The sequence below is a fragment of the Dermochelys coriacea genome, chromosome 1, assembly GCF_009764565.3.
Source record: "Dermochelys coriacea isolate rDerCor1 chromosome 1, rDerCor1.pri.v4, whole genome shotgun sequence".
NCBI classification, from domain to species: domain Eukaryota; kingdom Metazoa; phylum Chordata; order Testudines; family Dermochelyidae; genus Dermochelys; species Dermochelys coriacea.
The window spans coordinates 320,357,129-320,379,518 of NC_050068.2; the positions used below are offsets into that span (position 1 = coordinate 320,357,129).

Below are 22,390 nucleotides of genomic sequence, written 5' to 3' on the forward strand. Positions count from 1 at the left end.
CAATTTGTTTTAGTGGGACTGGAAGCCTGCAGCTGACCAATACTTTTATTGCAGTGTTAAAAGCAATCAGTGTTTTAGTCCAAAGCTCCATGTTTTTCTGATTAAAGACACAGGAGTATATTTTAAGGTCTGAAAGTATTATCAGTTTGTTGCATTAACAGGATGCAAACGCTCCAATTTCCAATCAGTCCTCTATTTGCAATTAGACTTGCACTTGTACCAATCAAAGCTACCACATAACGGCAACTATGTATTCTACACCTGAAATAGAAATCGATATTGCACTGCAAGACTGAAGCCAATGATAAAAGGCTCTGGTAGATTAAAAAAAACCCTTATCAAACATAAAACATAAAGAATTGGATTCAATAGCTTCTGAATAAATCATAGAAATAGGAAAGGTCTTTGAAGATAGTTATAGCTTATTTTCCTTGACGTGTGTAAAGCTACTGTTAATGGAACTCTTATAATCTACTAGTTATCTGTACTTAGTCAGTCAGTCTGTCTATGTAGTATAATGAAATTCTGGCACAACTGTTGAAAGTCCTACTAATGGAGGTATTGTGGCCACAGATGGTTATCAAACTATAGGGTGCTGAATATTAGGGCCCATTTTCCAGCTGTTATACAGTATTTAGACTCAACAAATCTGGGACACACAAAAAAAGATTTGGAAAGTCTGATCTAGCATTCCGCAGAAGTCTCTGTACAGAACAAAGAGTATATAGGGAAAAAAAGCATCTCAGTTTTGCATCTTCTGTTGCAAATTAGATACTACTTTTGCTTCACAGCCAGTTAAGAAAATGATTTGTGAAATAACTGTAATTTCAAAAAGTAATTTAAGATTCTTTTTTTAAAAATTTTATGGTGATATCCTATGAGGAGAGTATGAACAAACAAATGGCTTTACTGCTGAAAATGTGTGCCATAGAAATATAGGTTTCATTTATACATATATATATATATATATACACACACACACACACACACACACGAATATTAACTTTCTCATACAACCGTTGTATATTCATAAACAATATGGCCACCGCATATTCATGCCTATTAAAATCATTACACTACACTATTGTGTATCTGTATAGATATACTTATATAATTGTTTATAGTAGGTATTTACCAATATTATTATAATTAAGTTTGCTTATAACTTTTTAGCACATTTTTTTTTGGGCTGAAATATGTCCTCTGTGTTATCAAAAGGTGATTTCTTTTTAAAGTGAGTAAAATCTCTTTAGGTTTCTTTACAATATGGACAAATTTAAAACATAACTTTTTCCATGGTAAATTCTAAACACACTTTTCTGAATAATGGAAATTTGAAAACTTGAAACATTACATAGACTCAGTCCTCAACAAGGGCTTGGGCATTTCTTAGGTATGGGAAAATAAATAAAGGTTGTAGTGGTTGAAAATGAAAAAGCAGCAGCAAAGATGAACTATCACTTCATTCACATATTATTTATCATGATACAATGCGAACGTCAAAGGCCAGTTAGGTCATAAAAATATCAGGCCATGTATTTTTCACTCTTGCATTTTAATTTTGTTGTTTAAAAATATAAAAAGAACATTAATGTAATATTAAGGTTTCACAGTAAAAATCACATATGCAAAAGTTAAAATTACAACAGCAACTAAACCTCAGGTGTATCACACATGCTGTGGCCTTGATCCTACAAAACTACATGCTTACTTCATGCCCCGTGAACAGTCTTCACTGATCTCAGTGAAACTACTCAGGAATTTGTAATTAAGCATGTGTATAAGTCTTTGCAGAACTGGATCTTGTAGCATTTTTGTGGTTAAATACTTAGTACAATGCTGAGTTTAATATGAATGTAAACATACAAGATGTGGAACAAAGCAGAGTAATTATTGCTCTTGAAACATTAGCTTTAGCATTTCTTGACTTTTAGCAGTGATTTTTAACTGCATAGTTTTAAAGAGAAATAGTTAACACTTATTTAGGTTTCTTTTTTATACCTAACTACAAAATATAGATCAATCCCAGTGTCATATGGGGCCTCACTGGGTATGTCTACACAGCAAAGAAAAATGCAAGCTCTCAGACTGCAGGGTCCTAGAGCTCAGGCTTCAGCCTGAACCTGGAAGTCTACACAGCAATGAAACAGCCCTGCAGCCTAAGCCCCACAAGCCCAAGTTGGTTGGCACAGGGCAGCCATGGGTGTCAAGTTTCTTTGTAGACATACCTACTGATTCCAGTTAGGGTCCACCCATGTGCAGCTTGCACAACTGGAACCATAGTTAGTTAAGCCTGTTATTTGTCTGGTTTTACAGAGCAAGAAGGAAGTGCTCTGACTTCATTTGAAATGCAAATATGACAGTAAAAACGAATAGAATTGGCCTGCGAAGTTGGACAGGAATAGTTCCTTAAACTATTTTGAACTGGTATTTTTAGTTGATTATATTTCATATTAACAACATCCCTTTAACATCATGTTAATGTATGTTTTTGGGGAGGGTTGCATTTAATATTTATAACTACAAGAAAATCTTCTATGTGAACCTGGCCGTGCAAGAAAGAGTCTGAAGCTAACTCTTGGGCTCTTGCACTTTCAACTGTGTAGTTTTTAAATTAGCTATTAAATCCTAAAATTAGTTGGAGAATAGGGTAAATGAGCTGGCTATTATGAACAAATAACAGATATAAAACTGATGCCAATGTTTAACGGTATGAAAATATTTAACATTTAAAGAAGCTTCCCAATTCCAGTTTCAAATAAATAGCTACAATTGATTATTTCTATTAAGTGGAAAACATCAACTATCATGAAAAGTGATTGACTGCAAAACTTGAACACTAGAAAAATAACTGCACTGTGCTGTATTTAAAACTATGTATATTAGGAATGTGTTCAGATCCCTCCTCAAAATGCACTTCTTCCATAAAGTCAATCAATGATACTTCATTGATTGCATCACTTTGTGCACTGGGGAACAAAAATATTTACACTGTCTACAGTGCTCTTTCTGTCCAGCAAAGGGCCTGATCCTGCAAACACACAGTATCAGTCTTTGGCATCTGCACAGAAAATGAACACCAACATAGTAAAAATATTATGCTACGTGATACTGAAACCTTAAGAGGCTTGGAGTTTGTTTTGAGTAAAAAGACAAAAGTTCAGATACTTATCCACAACATTCATATGGGCTGAGGTGTCCACCAACCCATACAAGTGCACAGTTGCATATGCAGTTTTGCATACAAAATCTAGGGGAAATTTTAGAAAAAACTGGCATTAAAAGCACAATAACACTTTTCCTAATAATAATGTCAGTCCCATTATTCTACCCCCAAAATCTTCCATCTACACACTTGAAAGGATTAGAAAACCTGACTTATGAGGAAATGTTAAAAAATAAACAGGGCATTTTGTTAGTTAGTTTTGAGAAATAAAGACTGAGGGCGGGGGACGTCATAACATCTTCAAATATGTTAAAGATTGTTATAAAGGGGACAGTGATCAATTCTCCGTATATCCACGGAAGGTAGGAAAAGAAGTAATCTTTTTAAACTGCAGCAAGGGAGTTTAAGGTTAGATACTAGGAAAAACTTTCTAACTATAAGTAAAACTCTGTAATAAACTTCAATTTGTGGAGGTTGTGGAACCCCCATCATTGGAGGCTTTTATGAACATGTTAGACAAAACACCTGTCATGGTTTACGTGGTCCTGCCTCACCACAGAGGGATAAATTAGATGACCTTTAAGGCCCCTTTCATTTCTCTATTTCTAGGATTCTACAAAAAGTGCATACAAAACATTATTATTACTATTACTGTTATAGCAAGCAAAATAATCACCAAATTCAGATTTCCACCAATTTAGATGGGATGAAACATGGTATTACTTTTGCATTATCTTTGAGCAAGATAAACTAAGGAAATGTTATGATTTCTGTTTCATCTTGACTCCATTTAGAACTGTGAAAGCCTGAGGCTCAGACTTACTAGCCTCTAGTTACTGACATTTCTTATTTGATTTTGCATTGTGTCACTACAGTGCAGTGGAAAATCATAATGGATATCAGGATCTATGTAGAGCTCTACAAAATATTTCACACACAAATGATTCCAGTGAAATCTTTTTTTTTTGCCCTTATTGCAAATAGATTAAAGTGATGTGATGCTGGCACTGCAATGAAGGACTCCCATAAAAACAAACCAAAAATCCATCTCCCATGGGTGGGATAAACACTGCATAAAATATGAGGAATGAATATGCTGATTGGAGAGGATTATTTATTTGCATTCCCATTGAAACATTTACTCATAAGCTGAGGAAGGAGCTACAAACTTAATTTAAAGTGGAATTGATGTTATAGTTTGCTCCTGACAAAGAGATTAGGATAACATGGTGTTCAACTGACATATTTTAAAATAGCAAGCAGGGATAAAGATATTGTATGGAAGTCTAGGCATTGCCCCACTTTCCCCAGGACATATTTATTTATGGACCCACCGAATCTCTGCTATACCCCAGCTCTTAAACAGTGTCTTGGAGGAACCCCTTCAGTGTGCCAGACCCTCATGGGTCCCAGTCTTCCTTAAGGATAGGCCATGTGGTCACAATTCCTCTGAGACTGAGCCTCTGGGCTCCAGAACTCCTGTTTCACACTGTGAGATACACCCACCATTTCCAGTTGAAGAGACTCCTTTTTGACCTCTTCAGTGATCCATGCACCTCTGCAAGTATATGCGGTGACACCAGGCAGCCTTTCTAAAACAGACTAGGGTTTATTAGTCAACTGGAACGTTGCATTAGGAAGTACTTATATTAGTACAGAGAAACAAAGGTTAAGACATCATTCAAATTGACAACCCCTGGCTACCTGGAGCAACAGTGCTGTAGAACCATCTTGGTTTCCTTTCTGTGCCTCCCAGTCCCAGGTGAGCCCCTTTGTCTTTCCAAAGGCCAACTCTTAACCTAGCCTCCTGTTACCTCTTGATCCATTGTCCTCTTCCTACTGACCATGCTGAGTTCACACGTTCTACCTGCGAGGGTTTTCCCTGGACAGGTGTCAGCTGTTCAGTCATTGGGGATCCCATTGTTTTTCCAGATCCTCCATTGATATGGGTCAGATTCAGCAAGACCTTTGATGACCTATTCATATCACCCGAGACACAAAAACCTCAAGTCTCCTGCTCTGCCCCAAGAGCAACTTTTTAACCCTTTTCCACTAAATGGGCATCAATCCCTAGTCAAGTAAGAAATTCCCATGCATAGCATTCATAAAAATATTACAGAAAATACTTACCTTGTTAGAACCTGTTACTCAGTTTCAATCCTGGTGCAATCAAAGGCAAAATATATGCTCATGAAAACCATTTGTAAGAACCATGGATGTATGTCCTCTCTGATAGGGGTGATTTACTAGTACACAGGAGGAAAGTACACTCCAGCTACAGGAAAATACCACAATCTTCCCTTCACTGTGGTGGTAGAATTATTAAACGTCTCCTCCTGGACAGCACCATAATAAGACACTAGTCAGTCTTAAAAACAAAAAAAAGCCATTTAACTCAGGTAACTCAGTGTTCGTAGCTCAGTCGTTGCAATATTGTAAGCATTCCCTACAATACCTATAGGGATGTTTAAGGAATAGTACAAATACTGAGGTAACTGAATCTGTTTATGTAAAATGAGATTGGTGGGATATAAGGGTCGATCATGATATCCAGCCAGCAATCACTGCTTTATACTTTGCAAAACTAAAAATTCTGCGAAGGACAAAGTTTCAGTTGTGCTTGCTGCAGAATGTGGTTTTCACTTGAAAGAGACTATGTGGTTTTCAGTACAGACCATCTGTTTTTAAAATCTTGCACTTTGCATTGTGTATCCCTGAGTAGTGAAATTAAAAACTAATGTTTTTTAAAAAGGGGGAAAAAAAGATTATTTTTTCATGGTTAGTAGGCGTATATGGGGAATTACGTGGGACTGTTTATGAAGGAAAGTGTAAACAACAGCAAAACTCAAGAGGAAGGAAAAGGATAAGCAAGGAAAATAAGACTTAGGGAAAATCAAAACACAATTCAGCTCAGGTTGAATCAAATCTGAATTGTTTTTGAATTTTCAGTGAATAAAAAAAGTCAATTGTGGGTCTAACCCAGAGCAGGCATTTGAACATCCCAGGGGAGTATCCTAACCACTGGACTAAAGGTTGCAGCACCACCACCACTCTCACCTCCAGCTCCTTGTCCTCTGGCTGTTTTGCGAATGGCCAAAGCGATTTGTATCAAATTTGCAAAGAGTTTTGGATCAACTGAAACTGAATTTTTTGTCAAATAAATAATTAATCTGAAAAACTTTGCCTGGCTCTAATCCCAACTCTTCCAAAACAATACCTTTCCAGGACTATTGTTTCTCCTCTTTGCCATCTGTTGAAAATTTAACAAAACATTGGTACTTTCTTCCACTACAACATTTCCAAAATCCATCCCTTTTTCTCCATTCTTACTGAGAAAACCTTTCTTCACATCCTAGTAAGCAGTCAAGACTCCCATCTGAGGTTTGCGTGGAGGTGGGGAGTTTTGTATTAAAGGAGTTTAGAGTGATGGGCACAGGACAAGAACCCAATATAATTACACACTTTTGTGTAAATGGAATAATAAATGGAAACAATAATAATTAAAACCACTGCTACTTTCTACACTACCTAACTCCTGTCTTGCACATCTAATCTCTATCCAAAATGTTGCTGTTAAATCTCTCTCCCCCACATCACCACCCCCACAATTCCAAGTCCATTCTATGACACCACATCTCCTTCTGTATTAAATTCAAACTACTCAGTTCCCCTTCAAGGCCCTGCAACAATCTGCTCTCTCTACACATTCGCTCTAGTTTCCCATCACTCTCCTTGGAGTCCCACCACCCTGTCCACTATCACATCTCCTGTCACATCTCATCTAGGGCTCAGTCTTGAACTTACCACCAGACTCGAATAAAGGTCAGAAGACCGCTGCCCTTCTTTAGAGCAGACCGGAAGGTAGAATGTGACTGCATCTGGTCAATACCTGGCACAGAATACTTCCTCCTGCGTAGCAATGTTAAACAGTGCATCGGGGCTGGGGGAGGGTTCAGAGTCCATCCGCTCCTACATCACTCTGCTCACTTTCACCAGAGAGGGTACAGACTTGCTCCATCAAAAATGTGCTGTCATAATGACCTATGCAAGGAAGCATCTTAGACACCCTTACTCCCTTGCACCACTGCACAAACCAGGCTATAATCTTGCCCTTAGACTGGGGCTTGCTCTTGGGATGGGGATTGTATCTTACTGGTGTGCCTTGTGAAGTATCATTTAAAAACAAATAACTCACGATCAGTAATATCATGGTGAAATGTATATAGCAATATGTAAAGTTATGCATTTCCCAGGTGTGATGTTGTTAGCACATGTTCAATTCCACATAGCCTGACTAGGCAGAAGTTGTTAAACTGGTCTATCCTAAACCAAGAAATGTATCTTCACCTCAATTTACATATAAGTAGTAAACAGGGTCCTTGGGACAGCAAGGTGGGGTAAACCAGTTTTTCAAGGACAAAAGATTACCCAGATATCATCAAAGTTAATGCTGGTCAAGTTGCTATTCTTTGACAACCAAAGAGGGAGGAACAGATCGAGCGGCATTTTAGCAAACAATAACATAGAACCTCTTTCACCACGAAACTCCATGTCTCCACCATCACAGTGGGAAAGAACTTTAAATAGGGGTAACTCTCAGGAACATGCATTTCAAAGGGTGACTAGAATATACAAGTGAGGGGCAACAACACCCCTGGTTCTCTCTCTTTCACCTAAGAAGACAAAAGAACCAGCCTTTTGAATTTGGGAGGGATCCTGACTGGAAAATTTGGTCAGCAATGTTGCTGCAAACATGTGGTAAGGATTTTACGTCAAACCAAGTCTAGTTTGTTAAGTTTTAGTTATCTTATTTCTCTTGTAACCATTTCTAATTTTAATACCTTATATTTGTATTCAAAGTCTCTCTCTTGGTAGTTAAATAAACATCTTATTTTTAACATAAACAAATCCAGTGCTGCGTTTAAACTGAACTGTTTGGGTAACTTAAATTAGCAAACTGTTGCATATTGATCTCTTACAGGGGCAATAGACTGCTAATATCTGAACTGCCCAGGAGAGGGCTCAGGGTGTGATCTGTACGCTGTCTGGCTGTTTGTGGAGGTTGGGAGCTACAATAGCAAAGTATTATGAAGCACCGAAGTTTGCAGGGCAAGTGGTGACACAACCCCTCACTAGTCTGGATTGCACCCCAAAATGTGACAACAGCACAGACAACTAAATCCTCTCCTAAACATGCAACTCAAACTGAATGAGCCAGAGAATTAATAAGAGCCCTTACCATGATGTTTATTTATGGATGAAAACTACTATGTTAATGCAACAGCATCTTCATCCCACTGTGATGCCATCCCAATTTCTAGGGACAGAGGACATCTTATCTCCTCTGAGTCAGTCCTAAGAATGCAGCTTTTTGAGGGTTCTCCTTCAAAGAGGACATCTTTTCTGAGTCAGCCCTGTGCAGAGAACCATGACAGGGGAAAGCAAAGAGGTACAGCAATAATTGTGCTGCCACTGTGGATGCTGAATGTAGTGACATTACTAATACTGTCAGTAATTTGTTTAGCACTCAATTTTAGAGTTTATTTAGGTTTATTCTGAAACATCATCCATCATCACACACTAGACATAAAAGAAGTTAAAAATAAAGCTCTAATACTGTATCTCTAGTGATGCTATTTCTAACCATAGTTCTCCCCCCCCCATTCACTTCCACATACTGAAGCAATTTTCTTTTCATACTTAGTCAGTCTACTTGGTAAGGATGAAAAATATGTAATGTAACTGGGTCTTTCTAACTAGTTTCATCACCCCCAAAGAGTCACCAGACAACTTAGTGGTGATTGCTAATACTGTAACCCAACTATCATTAGAAACTCATAGAAATCAAAGGTAGAAAAACTGCGAGGTCATGTAGTACATCCCTCTGCTAATGCAGGATTTTGTTTCCCAGAATAGATTGTCTAAGCTTTGTCCATTTCACTTTTAAATGTGCTCAGTGATGAGGCTTCTAGCCATTTCTTTGGAAAACTAGTCCACAGTCCAATACCACATAGCCTCTGCTCATAGCACCTTGTGCTGAAATTCCTATCAAAACTCATAGCCAAGATAGGATTAGATTCCAGAGGTGACTGCTAAGGACTATCCAGCAAATAAAGGAAGCAAAGCTGGTGGCACTATATAAATAGTGAACTAATGAGCACATTGAGGCACTGAGCTTCTCAAGGTATCTTTCAAATGAGATGTAAAAGCAAGATACTAACATTTGAGGTAATTAAAGTTCCTATGCTATATCGATAACAGTGTTAACCCCTGATTCCTGGCCAACCACCAAATCAGATAACCAAATTCTGCTTTCCTAAATATTTCCCTGCACTGTCAATTTGAAAACTTTCCTATCATACAAGGATGAGCTTTTTCCAGGTTTGAGGCCAAAGGAGGCTGCATGCCAGTGAGAAATAACTATGACCACAGGGGTATTAACAGGCTACTTCATCTTGAATAGTCCCACTACAAAAGGTTTTTTTCTCCTGCTGATAATAGCTCACCTTAATTGATCACTCTTATTATAGTGTGTATGGCAACACCCATTTTTTCATGTTCTATATACATCTTCCTACTGTATTTTCCACTGCATGCATCTGATGAAGTGGATTTTAGCCCACGAAAGCTTATGCCCAAATAAATTTGTTAGTCTCTAAGGTGCCACAAGTACTCTGAATTTTTTTAACCTTAGAATATGTGTTAACTACTTATGCTAAACAATCTGTACCATCTCGTACATAGCTGTGACACTCTGAGTACCTTTCCCAGACCTGAAGAAGAGCTCTCCTGTAAGCTAGAAAGCTTATCTCTCACCAACAGAAGTTGGTCCAATAAAAGACTGACACAGCTCCAACAACAGTGCAAACAGTAAGAAGTTAAGTAATTCCCAGTTATAGAAATACATCTGTACAGCCTATTAGGATCCTTCAGGATGAAAATATTCTGTAAAAGAAAGCTTTCTAGCATTCAATAAATATCACTGTCCTTATTTTTTCCTGATAGTTTGCCAAAGTGATTAGTGATTTTGAGTGTCTCTTTTTGGGTGCCCAACCTGATACACTTTAACAAGCTCTGGTTTTCAGAAAGTGCTGAGGACTCACAGCTCCATTTAAGGTGTCAAGTTGAGTATCCCAAATTCCAGGCACTTAAATCACTGGTTGCTTTGGAAAATTTTGGTCTGCCTCTTTATGCATGGTTCCATTATGTGAATTTAGGTAACTCCATCATAAACAATTCCTCTTTGTTCTTTGTGTTTATACATGCACACACTTCCAGAAAAACTATAGCCCTTACTTCTTGCCCCTGAGAAAGAATTTCCCAGGGGCAGCTACAGTTCTGTTTACAGAACTGTTTGTTCTCCTCTTTGCACATTTTCACTTTCTTTCATTTCTGCATTTATTCCTGTTGTGTGTTTAAAATTAAGAGTGGTATTCTTGCTTCACTAGACTGCACATAAATTGATGTTGCTGTGGATGCTATAGCTACTGACTTTGTGCTGTTTACTTTCTTCACTAGATTTTGGCCAATTATGCCCACTTCTTGCATGCTTACATTCCAGCTCTAACCCCCATTTTTATTTTATAACCAAACAGAATAAATACATTATTGTTTCCCATTATTCTACTTGAGGCTACATTTTACAAGAATTTACCAACCTTTAGTATGGTCAAGCTGTTTGGCTAAGATATTATTGCTAAAATACAGTTAAAATTCCAAATAATTTCCCTAATAGTCCATTTCAGGCAGTAAAACAGAAGTGTAGTAGAAAAATCTGCTTTTCATGTATTTCTAAATGAACTGTGATTCACAAGTTGGAAACTGTCTTAATGTGCCAGGATCAGACATTTGTGCATAGTAATGGGGTCTTGGTGAGTCACAGTAACCTACCCACCTCAGATTTCAGTTATCAGGGATATCTACAGTTCAGATTATACTGGCATGTGCAAGAAAATTAAGTGCTATGCTTGTGACTCTGATGTAAAGTTGACTCGGAAGGCAAAAGATCTTCCATAGAAATTGTTTTTTAGGTGGGGTAGAGTTGAGAGAGAGGTTTGGGGTAGGAGGTGTTGGGCCTTGGATAAATTTTTTCACACAGGTGTGAAAGCAGGTTTATTGTAAGAAAACTGTCTTTTAAAAAAATCATAACTTGTTTGCATGTAAAACTGAATAGAAGCAGTTAATGTTCTAAGTTGCAGTGTGGGGTAGGGAAGGGCATTTTAACATCATGAACATCCAAAGTAGTAGTAAATGTCACATATATTCACCTCACCAAAAGCTAGACAAGCTAGACAGCCAAGCTAGCAATTTAAAAAGTGTGCACATGCAATGGCCAAAACATTAATACTTCCTTTCATTCCTCAAAAGACATCCCCTCCCCTGCACACTTGTATGCTTTCCCTCTCCTAGCATAGGCATCAGGGCACAAGAAATGATCATTCACATTGTGCGTGCAATTGGCGAGTTCTTGTAGTGTTTAAAAAGGCCTGATGATGAAGTGGAAAACTACTCTTGGGAAATTAAAATGGTATGATCTATGACAACCTACACACCTGCAAATATTCAACCCACTCATTATTCAACCCGTCATATATATATATATATATTCCTTTTATTTTCCCACATGGCTTATAACACAATCTTAGTATCAGGTAATTTAAAACATTAATGGTCTGATCCTGCAAGGTGCTGAGCACAGTTTAAGAGATGCTGAAAACCTTCAACTCTCATTTACTTCACTGGTAGCTGAGGGTGCTCATCACTCAGCTGGAATCAGACTTTAAACATTTTGTGAAACTGCATCTCTGAAAGCAGTAGAAATATTGAAGCCTTGATCAAACTAATGAATCTCTCTCAGCTCCACAACTGAAATGTTGATCTTGAACATATTTCATGATATCTGGACTCTCGACATACTGAAAATAAAAAAGTATCATGGCATCCAAGTAAAATTTTCTGCTCAGCTAGGATAAATCCCCACTAATCATAGGTTGCCAAACTGCATTAGCATCCACATAGCAGACCTGTTATTAGAATATACTTTTCCAGTATGGGGAGTTGAATGATCTCAATGTCTACTGAATTCTGGGAGGCGCCAATCTGGCCAACATGATCCACCTGTATTTTGATGAAAGGAAGAAAAAGATACTGCTATTGTGCTTCTTCCCTCAGAGAGCGTGCAGAGCATTAGAGCAGATTTAGTTTTTCCAGCTCAGCCATCATTTTCTTCAGTTTCATATCATCCTTTTCAGAACTCCTTGCCAACCTACCCAAAAGGATAAAAAAGGCAAGCAGCTTTAAGAACATGCTCCCACCTATTTAATTCTCTAACTAGCCTCCAGGATAGGCAGCTTCCCTTCTACCAATGTTACCACTGCTATATAATTAGTTCCACCTGTTTAGAACCAAATAGCCCTGGTCATCTCCTAAATCTAGATCTCCTGCATGACTAAACAGAGCATTGTTTGTGTTCCAGCAACCCAACACCTGTCTACTCAATTTTATTCAATCTCCTATTAGTGTCAAATCTATCCAATGCTATAGTTTTGTTTCGCTTGCATCAGATTTACTTAACATAAATACAAGTAAACTTACTCCATGTGCTGCATTTACAATGATAAGAAACCTCATACCTTAAATGGCACTACAACAATAAGAGTATATGCAACTTAAACATGAAAGACTCATATTACATTTCTGGAGATTGTAATATTTGCAATATTTTTGGTTGTGCAAATTGGGATATTTTAAGAAGCCTGAAGCCCCTTAGGTATTGAATAGAGTTCTGTTTCAGGTGGGTAAGTTCGGAGTCAATTAGTAATCAATTTTGACCCCAACATCTCCCTATCGGCTCTCAAAGCTAATGAGGAGAGAAGAGCAGGAAATTACTAAATGAGTCTCATACAGCCTCCTCAGAGATCCTGAGTTTCTGTGATAAACAAATCAATCACTGCCAACTGAAAAGCATGTTAAATATCATATATGAACTTTGTGTCACATAAAGATGCAGTAGAGAATAATGCAATTAGAAATAATTATTTCAAAAAAGGTACTAGAATTTAATTATCCTAAAATATGTCTATACCTGGAGATTATGTCAAGGAGCTCTTTAAAAAGTAGGAGGAAAAAATCTAATAGGAATGGAGGAAAAAAGAGAGGAAACCAAGTATCGAAATACCAAATATTAGTATTTTATTTTCAGTGGTTTTAAATTAGTCAAAACAATAATACACAGTAGTACAGGGGTTCCAAACTTGCTTCACAGCTTGTTCAGGATGAGCCCCTGGTGGGCCGTGAGACGCTTTGTTTACCTGAGTGTCCGCAGATACAGCCACTCACAGCTCCAAGTGGCCGCGGTTCGCCATTCCTGGCCAATGGGAGCTGCGGGTAGTGATGGCCCGGCCAGTGACACTTCCCACAGCTCCCATTGGCGGGGAAGAGTGAACCATGGCCAGTGGGAGCTGCGAGTGGCTGTACCTGCAGACACTCAGATGAACAAAGTGTCTCACGGCCCGCCAGGGGCTTACCCTGAACAAGCCATGAACAAAGTTTGGGAACTCCTGCAGTACTATAATGCAGAAGATCATACCTTTAAACAAAATTTCAAGATTGGAATCATATTTCAGTACTGCGGTGTAAAATATGGCAATATAGATCATATTGTAGATGTAAACACATACATAATCTTAACTTCAATTATTGACCTAACAATGCCCACAGATATCCATCTTCTAAATGGAAATTAAAACCAAGGATATTCTGATTTGTTCTTATCGCATTCAACAGCAAGAGGGCAATCCAACTCTTACTGCAACTGTCCTCTTTGAAACAGGATTAGATTATCATCAATCTTAATGCCCCGCAGCAGGGTGCATATGGACAGTTAGTTTATATCAGGTTAGTGCGGGGTAGATTCACAACCCAGCTTGTGCAACCTTTTGTGTACACAAGCCTTTAGAGCCACAGGATTAGATTGTAGTGGGACAGGGCACAGAATTTCAGTGCTAGGAGTTGCTGTCTGTGGAGTGCTGAGACAAGACGATTGCCTCCTGACACTCTGGTGAGCTCAGCAAGAGACTACTATGACACTCTTTTTTGAAGAAGATCTAAAACCTCATCCTTCAGAGCTTAAACCAGTCTCCTGCTATTGAGGCTAAAAGGTGACGTCCCACATCTGCTCACAGTGAAAATTCTTGTACCTTCTTCTGAGACATGTGGTACTGGCCAATGCTGGAGACAGAATACTGGACTAGGTGGACCACAGGTCTGACCCATTATGGTAATTCCCAGGTTCATATCACAGAATCCCTTTGCAACTGGTATTTTAGGACACGATTGTTAGCAGCAAAAATATAACCCAAGTATTTCTACTATTTTGCCCACATAGAGCACAGTTCATTGCTGCACTGTATGAATGTCAACTGGGTAGAACATCTGCATTTAAATGATGAATAGTCCTGTGTCTGATTAATATACCTGTCCTTACCACACATCACTGAGTGGAGCACCAAGAGAAGAGAGGAAAACATTAATGTAAATCAATGAGAGAGCCATTGTAGCATCTCACATGACTCAGTGCTAATCTGTTAAGCATCATGGCTCTGCAAATTTATCCAGATTGATACTGCACTTGTGGAAGAATTCTAATACAATCATGTGTGTGTATGTGAGTCGGTTTCTCTCTCTCAAGTGAGCATCCGCAAACACACACAGCATTATTTGAGTAAGACTGTACTAGACAACATTGCTTTTAGAACAAAAACTAAATTCATTACAATATTGTACATATATAGCCAGTCAACCTCTTTCCTCTAATCAATCTCCTATATCCTCCAACTTAAAATGGTGCTAAAGAATGGGTTATACACCGACAAGTTACTCTATTGACAATCCAAATGGCTATATTTAATTGCCATATATTAAAGGAATGCTAATAAACATTTCATTATAGAATTTGATCTAAAAGAAGGGTCTATAGATCTCCAGAATGGTAAAAACAGAAAATTATGAGGCAGATACTAAGTTATACCACCACTACTCCTACGTTATAGGTATGAAATTACGCCATAACCATTACATACAGTTACACCATTGTCTCTTTCAGCAGAGAAGTAATACACAGCAACTCAAACTAGAAAACAGAGAGAACACTGAGGCCCCTTTCAAGCTACATTAGTACTCTACCATATTTAGAAAAGAATGATTGGAAATGAGTACATCAGAGTTCCTCATGCTAGCCAAATATCTAAAAGTAAAGCTTTGTTCTTTATACTTTACTGAGACATAGTCCAGAGATGTGCCTGTTTATATTTAAGATTGCTTCCAGTTTTCTAGGATCTGAAGCACACACTTTCATTTCTTAGGAAACAACACTAGTTAATATACCAGTAGAAATCAGAATGGACTTTGGTAATCAACTCAGAACTTGTAGAGATTGCTCTTGGTACAAGTGCTTTTGAAGTATAAGAGCCCTTATATTTCCTACTCTCCTTGCCAAATAACTGAGATCAGAATTCAGTCCTTCAGAAAATATATAACATAACAGAATACATTCTAGAATAACATTCAGCACAAAACAATGAGTAAATGGTGGTCTAATACCACTACCAGAATGTGTTCAGAATGTATTTTTCTAAATTTGATACAGAAATCTCTCACCGGACTTCTGGATACTGCTTCATGCAAAGTTCTAATTTGAGCATTCTGGGTTGGTCCTTGGCTCAGGCAGCAGTTGCTTAAATCAAATAAATAAAAATCAGTGTTCAGAAACTTACACAAGTCAAAAAGCCCTCGGCCCGCAGGGTTTCCATCTACAGCTCTCTCCCTTAGAACTCCAGGGGGTTCTAAGTCTTTTAGAGGCAGACTGGCAGGGAATTGCTGGCACTTATGTTCCAAGTTCTTTCAACCCATCTCTTCCTGTCTCTCTTTACACTTGTGCCTGCCTTCATTCCCTGCAGCAGCTGGGTGTCTGTCCATAACTGACACTTCTCACAGTTGGGGAGGCTGGTTTTGCTGTTTGCAGGTATAAAGGGTTCTTAACTCCTTCCTGCTGTGTTTGTAGACACCATCACAAAGCCAAAGAGTGCTCCTCTATCAGAGGTTCTCATAGTACTAACTAGTGTTTTCTTAACTACTGCTTTTGCTTAGTCTTCATCTTCAGTGCTTTTGTTCTAATTATTAAAGATCTGGGGTACAATTTTGCCATTCAGATTCGCAAAGCATAGAGGGAACCTTTACTCCACAAGCAGTCCCAGTAAAACCAATGGGACTATGCACAGAGTATAAAATGGGAGAATCAAGACATTAGTTCACAGCAGATTATTTTCTAAATGATATCCTTATTCAAAAAATCTTACCATTAGGTTATCTTCATTCTGGAGTAGGAGACTGTGATGGGGCTTACTCCCATCACTTGTTAAACAAGGGGTTAAGAGCCAAATTAGTGCAGCTGTGATTGATTGAATCCTGATCAGAGGGAGTGGAGCCAGATAAGGATCATTAGGCACCAGGAACCTGAGTAGGAGTAGATACTGAAGAGAAGATGGGACTCTCCTGCAGACAGAAACACACAGAGAGCAAGCCAGGCTCCTGTAGGGAGGGAGCCCTGAAATAGGATTAGTGAAAGCACTTCAGTGGAGCCCAAGAGGGGAGGAGAGTGTTTAGTTCAGCACATAGGCACCAACTTCGTGGGTACTCTGGGCTGGAGCCCCCATAGAAAAAAAATAGTGGGTGCTCAGCTGTTCAGCAGGGCCCCGCCCAAACAGTTGATTGGTGGGTCCACCAATCAGAAGTTTGGCAGATGGGTGGGGTCTGGGTGAGGAAGAGGCAGAGCAAGGGCGGGGCCTCAGGGGAAGTGGTGGAGGGGTGGTGGAGCACTCCCAGGGAAAAATAAAAGTCAGCGTCTATGGTTCAGCAGAGGAAGCAAAAGTTGGGAGGACCTAGGGAGAACCCAGAGGCCTGAGAACCAAAGGGAGGCTATGTAAAGCATAGCTGCAGTGCAGTACCACAAAGGGACTTAGAGGTAGGACGGGACCCAGGGAAACAGCAGCATGTCTGAAGAAGCAGACCGAGCTGCTTAATAGAGGGTCCCTGGGTCAGAATACAGAGTTGAGGGAGGGTATGGGTTCCCCCATCAGCCTCTGAGGAAGAGGCATCCAAGCCCAAAGGAAGGAATCTTGAGCCTAAGGTGGGGATGAAGACTGATCTGAAAGGACAAGCTGAGGAATAGCCCAAAGGATGGGCGTTGGGAGGAGAGGCTTTTTTGGTGATGGAATGTTTATGAACTTTCTCTTCAATCTCCTTGTTATCCCAGAAGGGGACCGAACCATATATGACTTGGCAGCAAACCCAAGCCATAGAAGACCCGGTGAGAGGCAGATGGCCTGCAGGGATACCGAAGACAAGGACATCTTGTAGCATCGCACCCTGACATAAAGAGGTGCAATGGGTGGTGAATACATTACACTTCACAGGCAAAGAGTCAAGCAGATGACTCAAGATCAGCTATGAAGGCCAAATATTCCAGTAACACAAGTGTCAAAAAGATGTTTTGTGTGTCCTTAGTGAGAAAGCTGGGTTTGTTTTTAATTTTGGCATTGAGGACTACGTGACTAAGAGTGAACAGAAGTCTCTAATGGACAAAAACAAACACACACACACACACACAAATCAGTAACTGCAGATGTTCTCTCTCAGTGTAAGAAAAAAATATTCTACACTATGTTTGGTTGTCACATTCCTAAAACAATGGTACTTTGCTAAAAACCAGAAGGATGAACACCTCTCTGTGAAGATTACTTCTCTGAACTGGCCAGCAGAAAGCATTCAATAGCAACTTCCCCAACATTTTTCCTAGAAACTAAATATGCTAGCACCTTTAGAAAATTCTACCTCTGCCTGCCCGGGCAGCAAAAATTTTTTGTGTTCTTGACATTGAGCCATCTCACCAACTCACAGAACCATTTATTTTTGGTATTAGTTGTCAGCATTAAATATATTCATAAGCAGGAGACTATGGACAGGAGACAATGCTTGGATTACCTTTCATATTTTCTACTTTAAGGGGAAATTATACTTATGTTGAAACCAGATGGACACGTCTGTCATAGTGCTGGGGAAGTCTTCTCTCTGTTTTCATGAGACCATGTCTGAATGAGCATTGTAGAAACCGTATTCTCTTTCTTTTATGATAAATTATTTAGAATTTGTTACCTGGTTCTAGCTGGTTATGGATCTACTTGAACCCTGATTCCAAAGCACCTGTGGAAGTTCAATGTCCCTAACTACATGCTGGAAACAAAGTAAGTGTATCTTAAAAGTGTTTGCAAGTGCAGCACTTAATAAAGGTCATAAAGTTTCCAGTTTATGCCTTTTAGGATAATCTAGGCTAATTGAATCCATTAGAGCTACATAGGAACAGCATTCCAAGAGGAGCTGTGGAGGCAAAAAACCTAACTAGCTTCAAGGCTGAGCTTGATAAGTTTATGGAGGGGATCATATGATGAGACTGCCTACAATGGCATGTAGCCGATATGTGATTACTAGCAGCAAATATCACCAATGGCCAGTGATGGGACACCAGATGGGGAGGGCTCCGAGTTACTACAGAGAACTCTTTCCCAAATGTCTGGCTGGTGCGCCTTTCCCACGAAGTCTGGGTCTGACTGATTGCCATATTTGGGGTCGGGAAGGAACTTTCCCACTGGTCATACTGGCAGAGACCCTGGGAGTTTTCACCTGCCGCTGCTGTATGGGATACCGGTTAACACTAGTGTAAATGGTAGATTTTCTGTAACGTGAAGTCTTAAAATAATTATTTGAGGACTTCACTAACTCAGCCAGAGGTTCTGGGTTTATTACAGGAGGAGGTGGGTGAGGTTTTGTGGCACGTAACATGCAGGAGGTCAGAGTAGGTGATCAAGATGGTTTCTTCTTGCCTTAAAGTCTATGAAATAACAGGAATTGTAAGACAAAGCACAAACTGCAGAGTAATCCATAGTCACAGTAGTCTGCTTGTAGCTTTTGCTTTTAGCTGATGATTTCATCACTTATTTCAAATGTGAGGGATTACAGAATGTACGCACCATCTTTGGTTGTCTGAAAATTTCCAACTTCCTACAGTAATCAGGTGGAGAGATTATTGTGCTACTCTGTATGTCTCACCAGAGCCACTCATAATATAGGATGACAGAAGAGAGACTATGGAGCCAGAGCCATCAATCCAGGGAAAGGAAGTGGTATGTGCTATTATGAAAATGAAGACTGGGAAATCACTGGGAGTAGATAACATGCCTGCAGAATTGTTAAATGCATTGGCAGTCGCAATACTGAAATTATGTGGAAAAACTGTAGTAATATATATATGACTAAAAAATGGCTGGAGGACTAGACGAAGGAAATTTTTCTGCCTTTCTCAAAGAAGGCAGACATGACAGTTGTAGTAACTATCATACCATCACCCTGGTATTGCATGCGAACAAAGTTCTTCTCTGCATAATTCAGAATAGCATGAAACAAAGGATAGAAGCAGAGCTACCACCACAACAATCGGTCTTCAACGCACATGTGACCAAATGGCAAATATTAGTCACATCACTGGAAAAATGCAGAGAATACAATCATCCACTGATCACATGCTTCACTGACTACTCAAAAGCATTTGATACTGTCTGACATGACCTTCTTTAGAGGATATTGGCAGATATGGGGAGTCCAAAGCATTCCAAATTGGCAGATATGGGGAGTCCAAAGCATGAACTCATTGCAAGTCTCTTCCAGCAACATCAGCCATGGTGCAAACAATAACAGCTGACAGTCAGTGGTTTTCCACTGGGCAGTCTATGAGACAAGAGTGTATTTTGTTGCAAGCCTCTAACACATACACAGAATTTATGATGAAACAAGGTTTGGAAGGTTTTGACAAAGTAGAACAAACTTGGATTTCCATTGGTGGACACCTAACCGACATCACAAATACTGATAATATGACACGCTTTGTAACAACTATGAAGCAAATTTTGGAATTTGTAAATGCAAAACCCATATTTGCCCTCACAAAACCTACCTTTTTACTATCACACTGGGTATTTGCACATAATGTTGAATTACCCAATTTGCTAACAAATGGGCTTGCAAACGGGCTTGCAAAATTTGCACGAATAGATAAGGTGGCGCACTAAAAATTCATCCCTTAGGTACCCAATGAAACAATATTATATTACTGCAAACAGGGAGGAAGAAAATTATTGGAGATGGAGTCCCACAATCTATGATGGAGATAGCTGAGAAAATGAACTAATCTACCGAGTACCAACAGTAGTGAAAGCAAACTATGGATGAAGTGAGCTGTAGCTCACAAAAGTTTATGCTCAAATAAATTTGTTAGTCTCTAAGGTACCAAAAGTACTCCTTTGCTTTTTGCGAATACAGACTAACACAGCTGCTACTCTGAAACATGGAAATAGAATGTATATGATGTTCTATGCTTAGCTCTGTGGGTAAGTACTGAAATCCCCATTGAGCTGTCTTCTTTGACAGTCAATGGGTGAGATCAAACTCTTATGTAATGGCATGCAATATTTTTATTTAAGGACTCAAGCTGATATCTGAGTCATTTTTCAAAGGCAATCTTTATTGTATCCATATAGAAGCATCTTCTTTTGTTGTTAGAGTCTAGATCAAAATATGCCATTTTACGTCAACTATTTTTAACATATATTTAACATCATATTTTATTTCTTCTAACTGCAATATGAATGCTTTCTAATAAGGTTACCTCAGCAAGCTTACAATGAAGACTGCACCACTGCTAATGTTTTACTTAGCTGTAACATAGCAGTTCATTTGCTTCACAAAATGATTTCAAAGTGAAATATTTTCATACCTCCCTCTACATCAGCATTTTTGCAGGCTGCAGGCTTTACTCAGCCACTGCATCCGCAGTGAATCATATATAATGATCATTTTAATGAAAGAAGAAATACTATGCATGTAAGGTACATACATATTTTCTTTTCCAATAACATCACTAATGCTTTTTTTCAAGAACACTAACTTTCATGCAGGAGTGGTCACTTTAGCCTCAGTGGTATTAAACCTTTGACTCTAGATTATAGTAAATGCATTTTTGGTTTCACACAGAATTTAAAGAAACAAACAAAAATCCCACTCTAGAGAGCTCATGGGTTTCAGCATCATTCAAATTAAAATACAGATTATATTAGTCCAATGCTATTAACATCTCACCTGTATTACCAAACTAAATCAGAAATGAAGATGCTAGAGAAGAAAAATACCACTGATTCATTGTCCTTTTTGGGAAAATATGCTATTAATGAGTAATTCTTGGTTTTGAGGATTTCAATCACATCACCACAAAACTAACCGATTAGTAGGTTAGCTCACAGATATAATAATGTCAGATACACATAACCTTTTTTGTTTGAATAAACAATTAAACGTGATGACTTTTGTGCTGGTAGATACTGATTGAATGGATCTTTGCCTCTTACCATCCACGCAGGCTGGCCTTGCTCTCGTTGTACCGGCAATCTGTCCTTTTTTACATGCACAGCGAGCTGTTTGTCGGGCTATAGTCCTTCGGGGCTGACTGCTATCTCTGTCCAAAGTAACAATCTCACATGTACCTGCAGCCAACTGACCTGGAAAAAGAACCAGCAACAGGTACCAGAGTCACTGAATGTACTACAGGCAATCTATTACAACTGAATAGAGTCATGGCCCAATGTCATGGCAGACATTCCACAACAAATGGGAAGCCGGCTGATGAATATAATAAAACGGAGATGCCATACAATTTTTCTTTGTGGTGGACATGTGAAAACTTCGCAAACTGGTTCGGTCAGAAAATGGTTATTTTTCTTTAAAAGCAGGAAAGCTAGGGTCAAACAGATTACTTTTATGTTAGTTGGCGTAAAGGAACAATCCATTTTTGCAGCAATGAAATTAAATGTGGCACTGTCTATACATGTGTTGAAATCAAATGTTTGAAAATACCGAAGGCAAATTTCAGAAAATATCTGCAAACAGTGCCCTTTCCATGAATGTAAATCTTAATTACAGGATTTTTTCTTTGAAAATCTAGTTTTATAACAAAGCATTTAAAAGTTTGAGCAGATTTTTCAATCCCTAAATTTAGTTTCCATCCCATCACAATAAAATACAAAAGCACTTACATACATATTTCCTATTAGATACTAGCCTGTG

At 38.8% G+C, this 22,390-nt stretch overlaps 1 protein-coding gene across 7 annotated transcripts in view; it reads right to left on the minus strand.

Annotated features, from left to right (window-relative positions):
• The window catches only part of TAFA5 (TAFA chemokine like family member 5), a 612,146-nt gene that overhangs the window by 267,281 nt on the left and 322,475 nt on the right, over window positions 1–22,390 (minus strand). For all 7 annotated transcript variants that reach the window (XR_005290758.2, XR_005290760.2, XR_005290763.2 and 4 more), the window contains exon 2: window positions 21,676–21,825. Coding sequence is in view for 3 of the 7 variants with exons in the window: in XM_043496337.1 (XP_043352272.1) it covers window positions 21,676–21,825 (150 nt within the window). In the remaining 4 variants the exon portion in view is untranslated. The remainder of the gene's footprint in view (window positions 1–21,675; window positions 21,826–22,390) is intronic.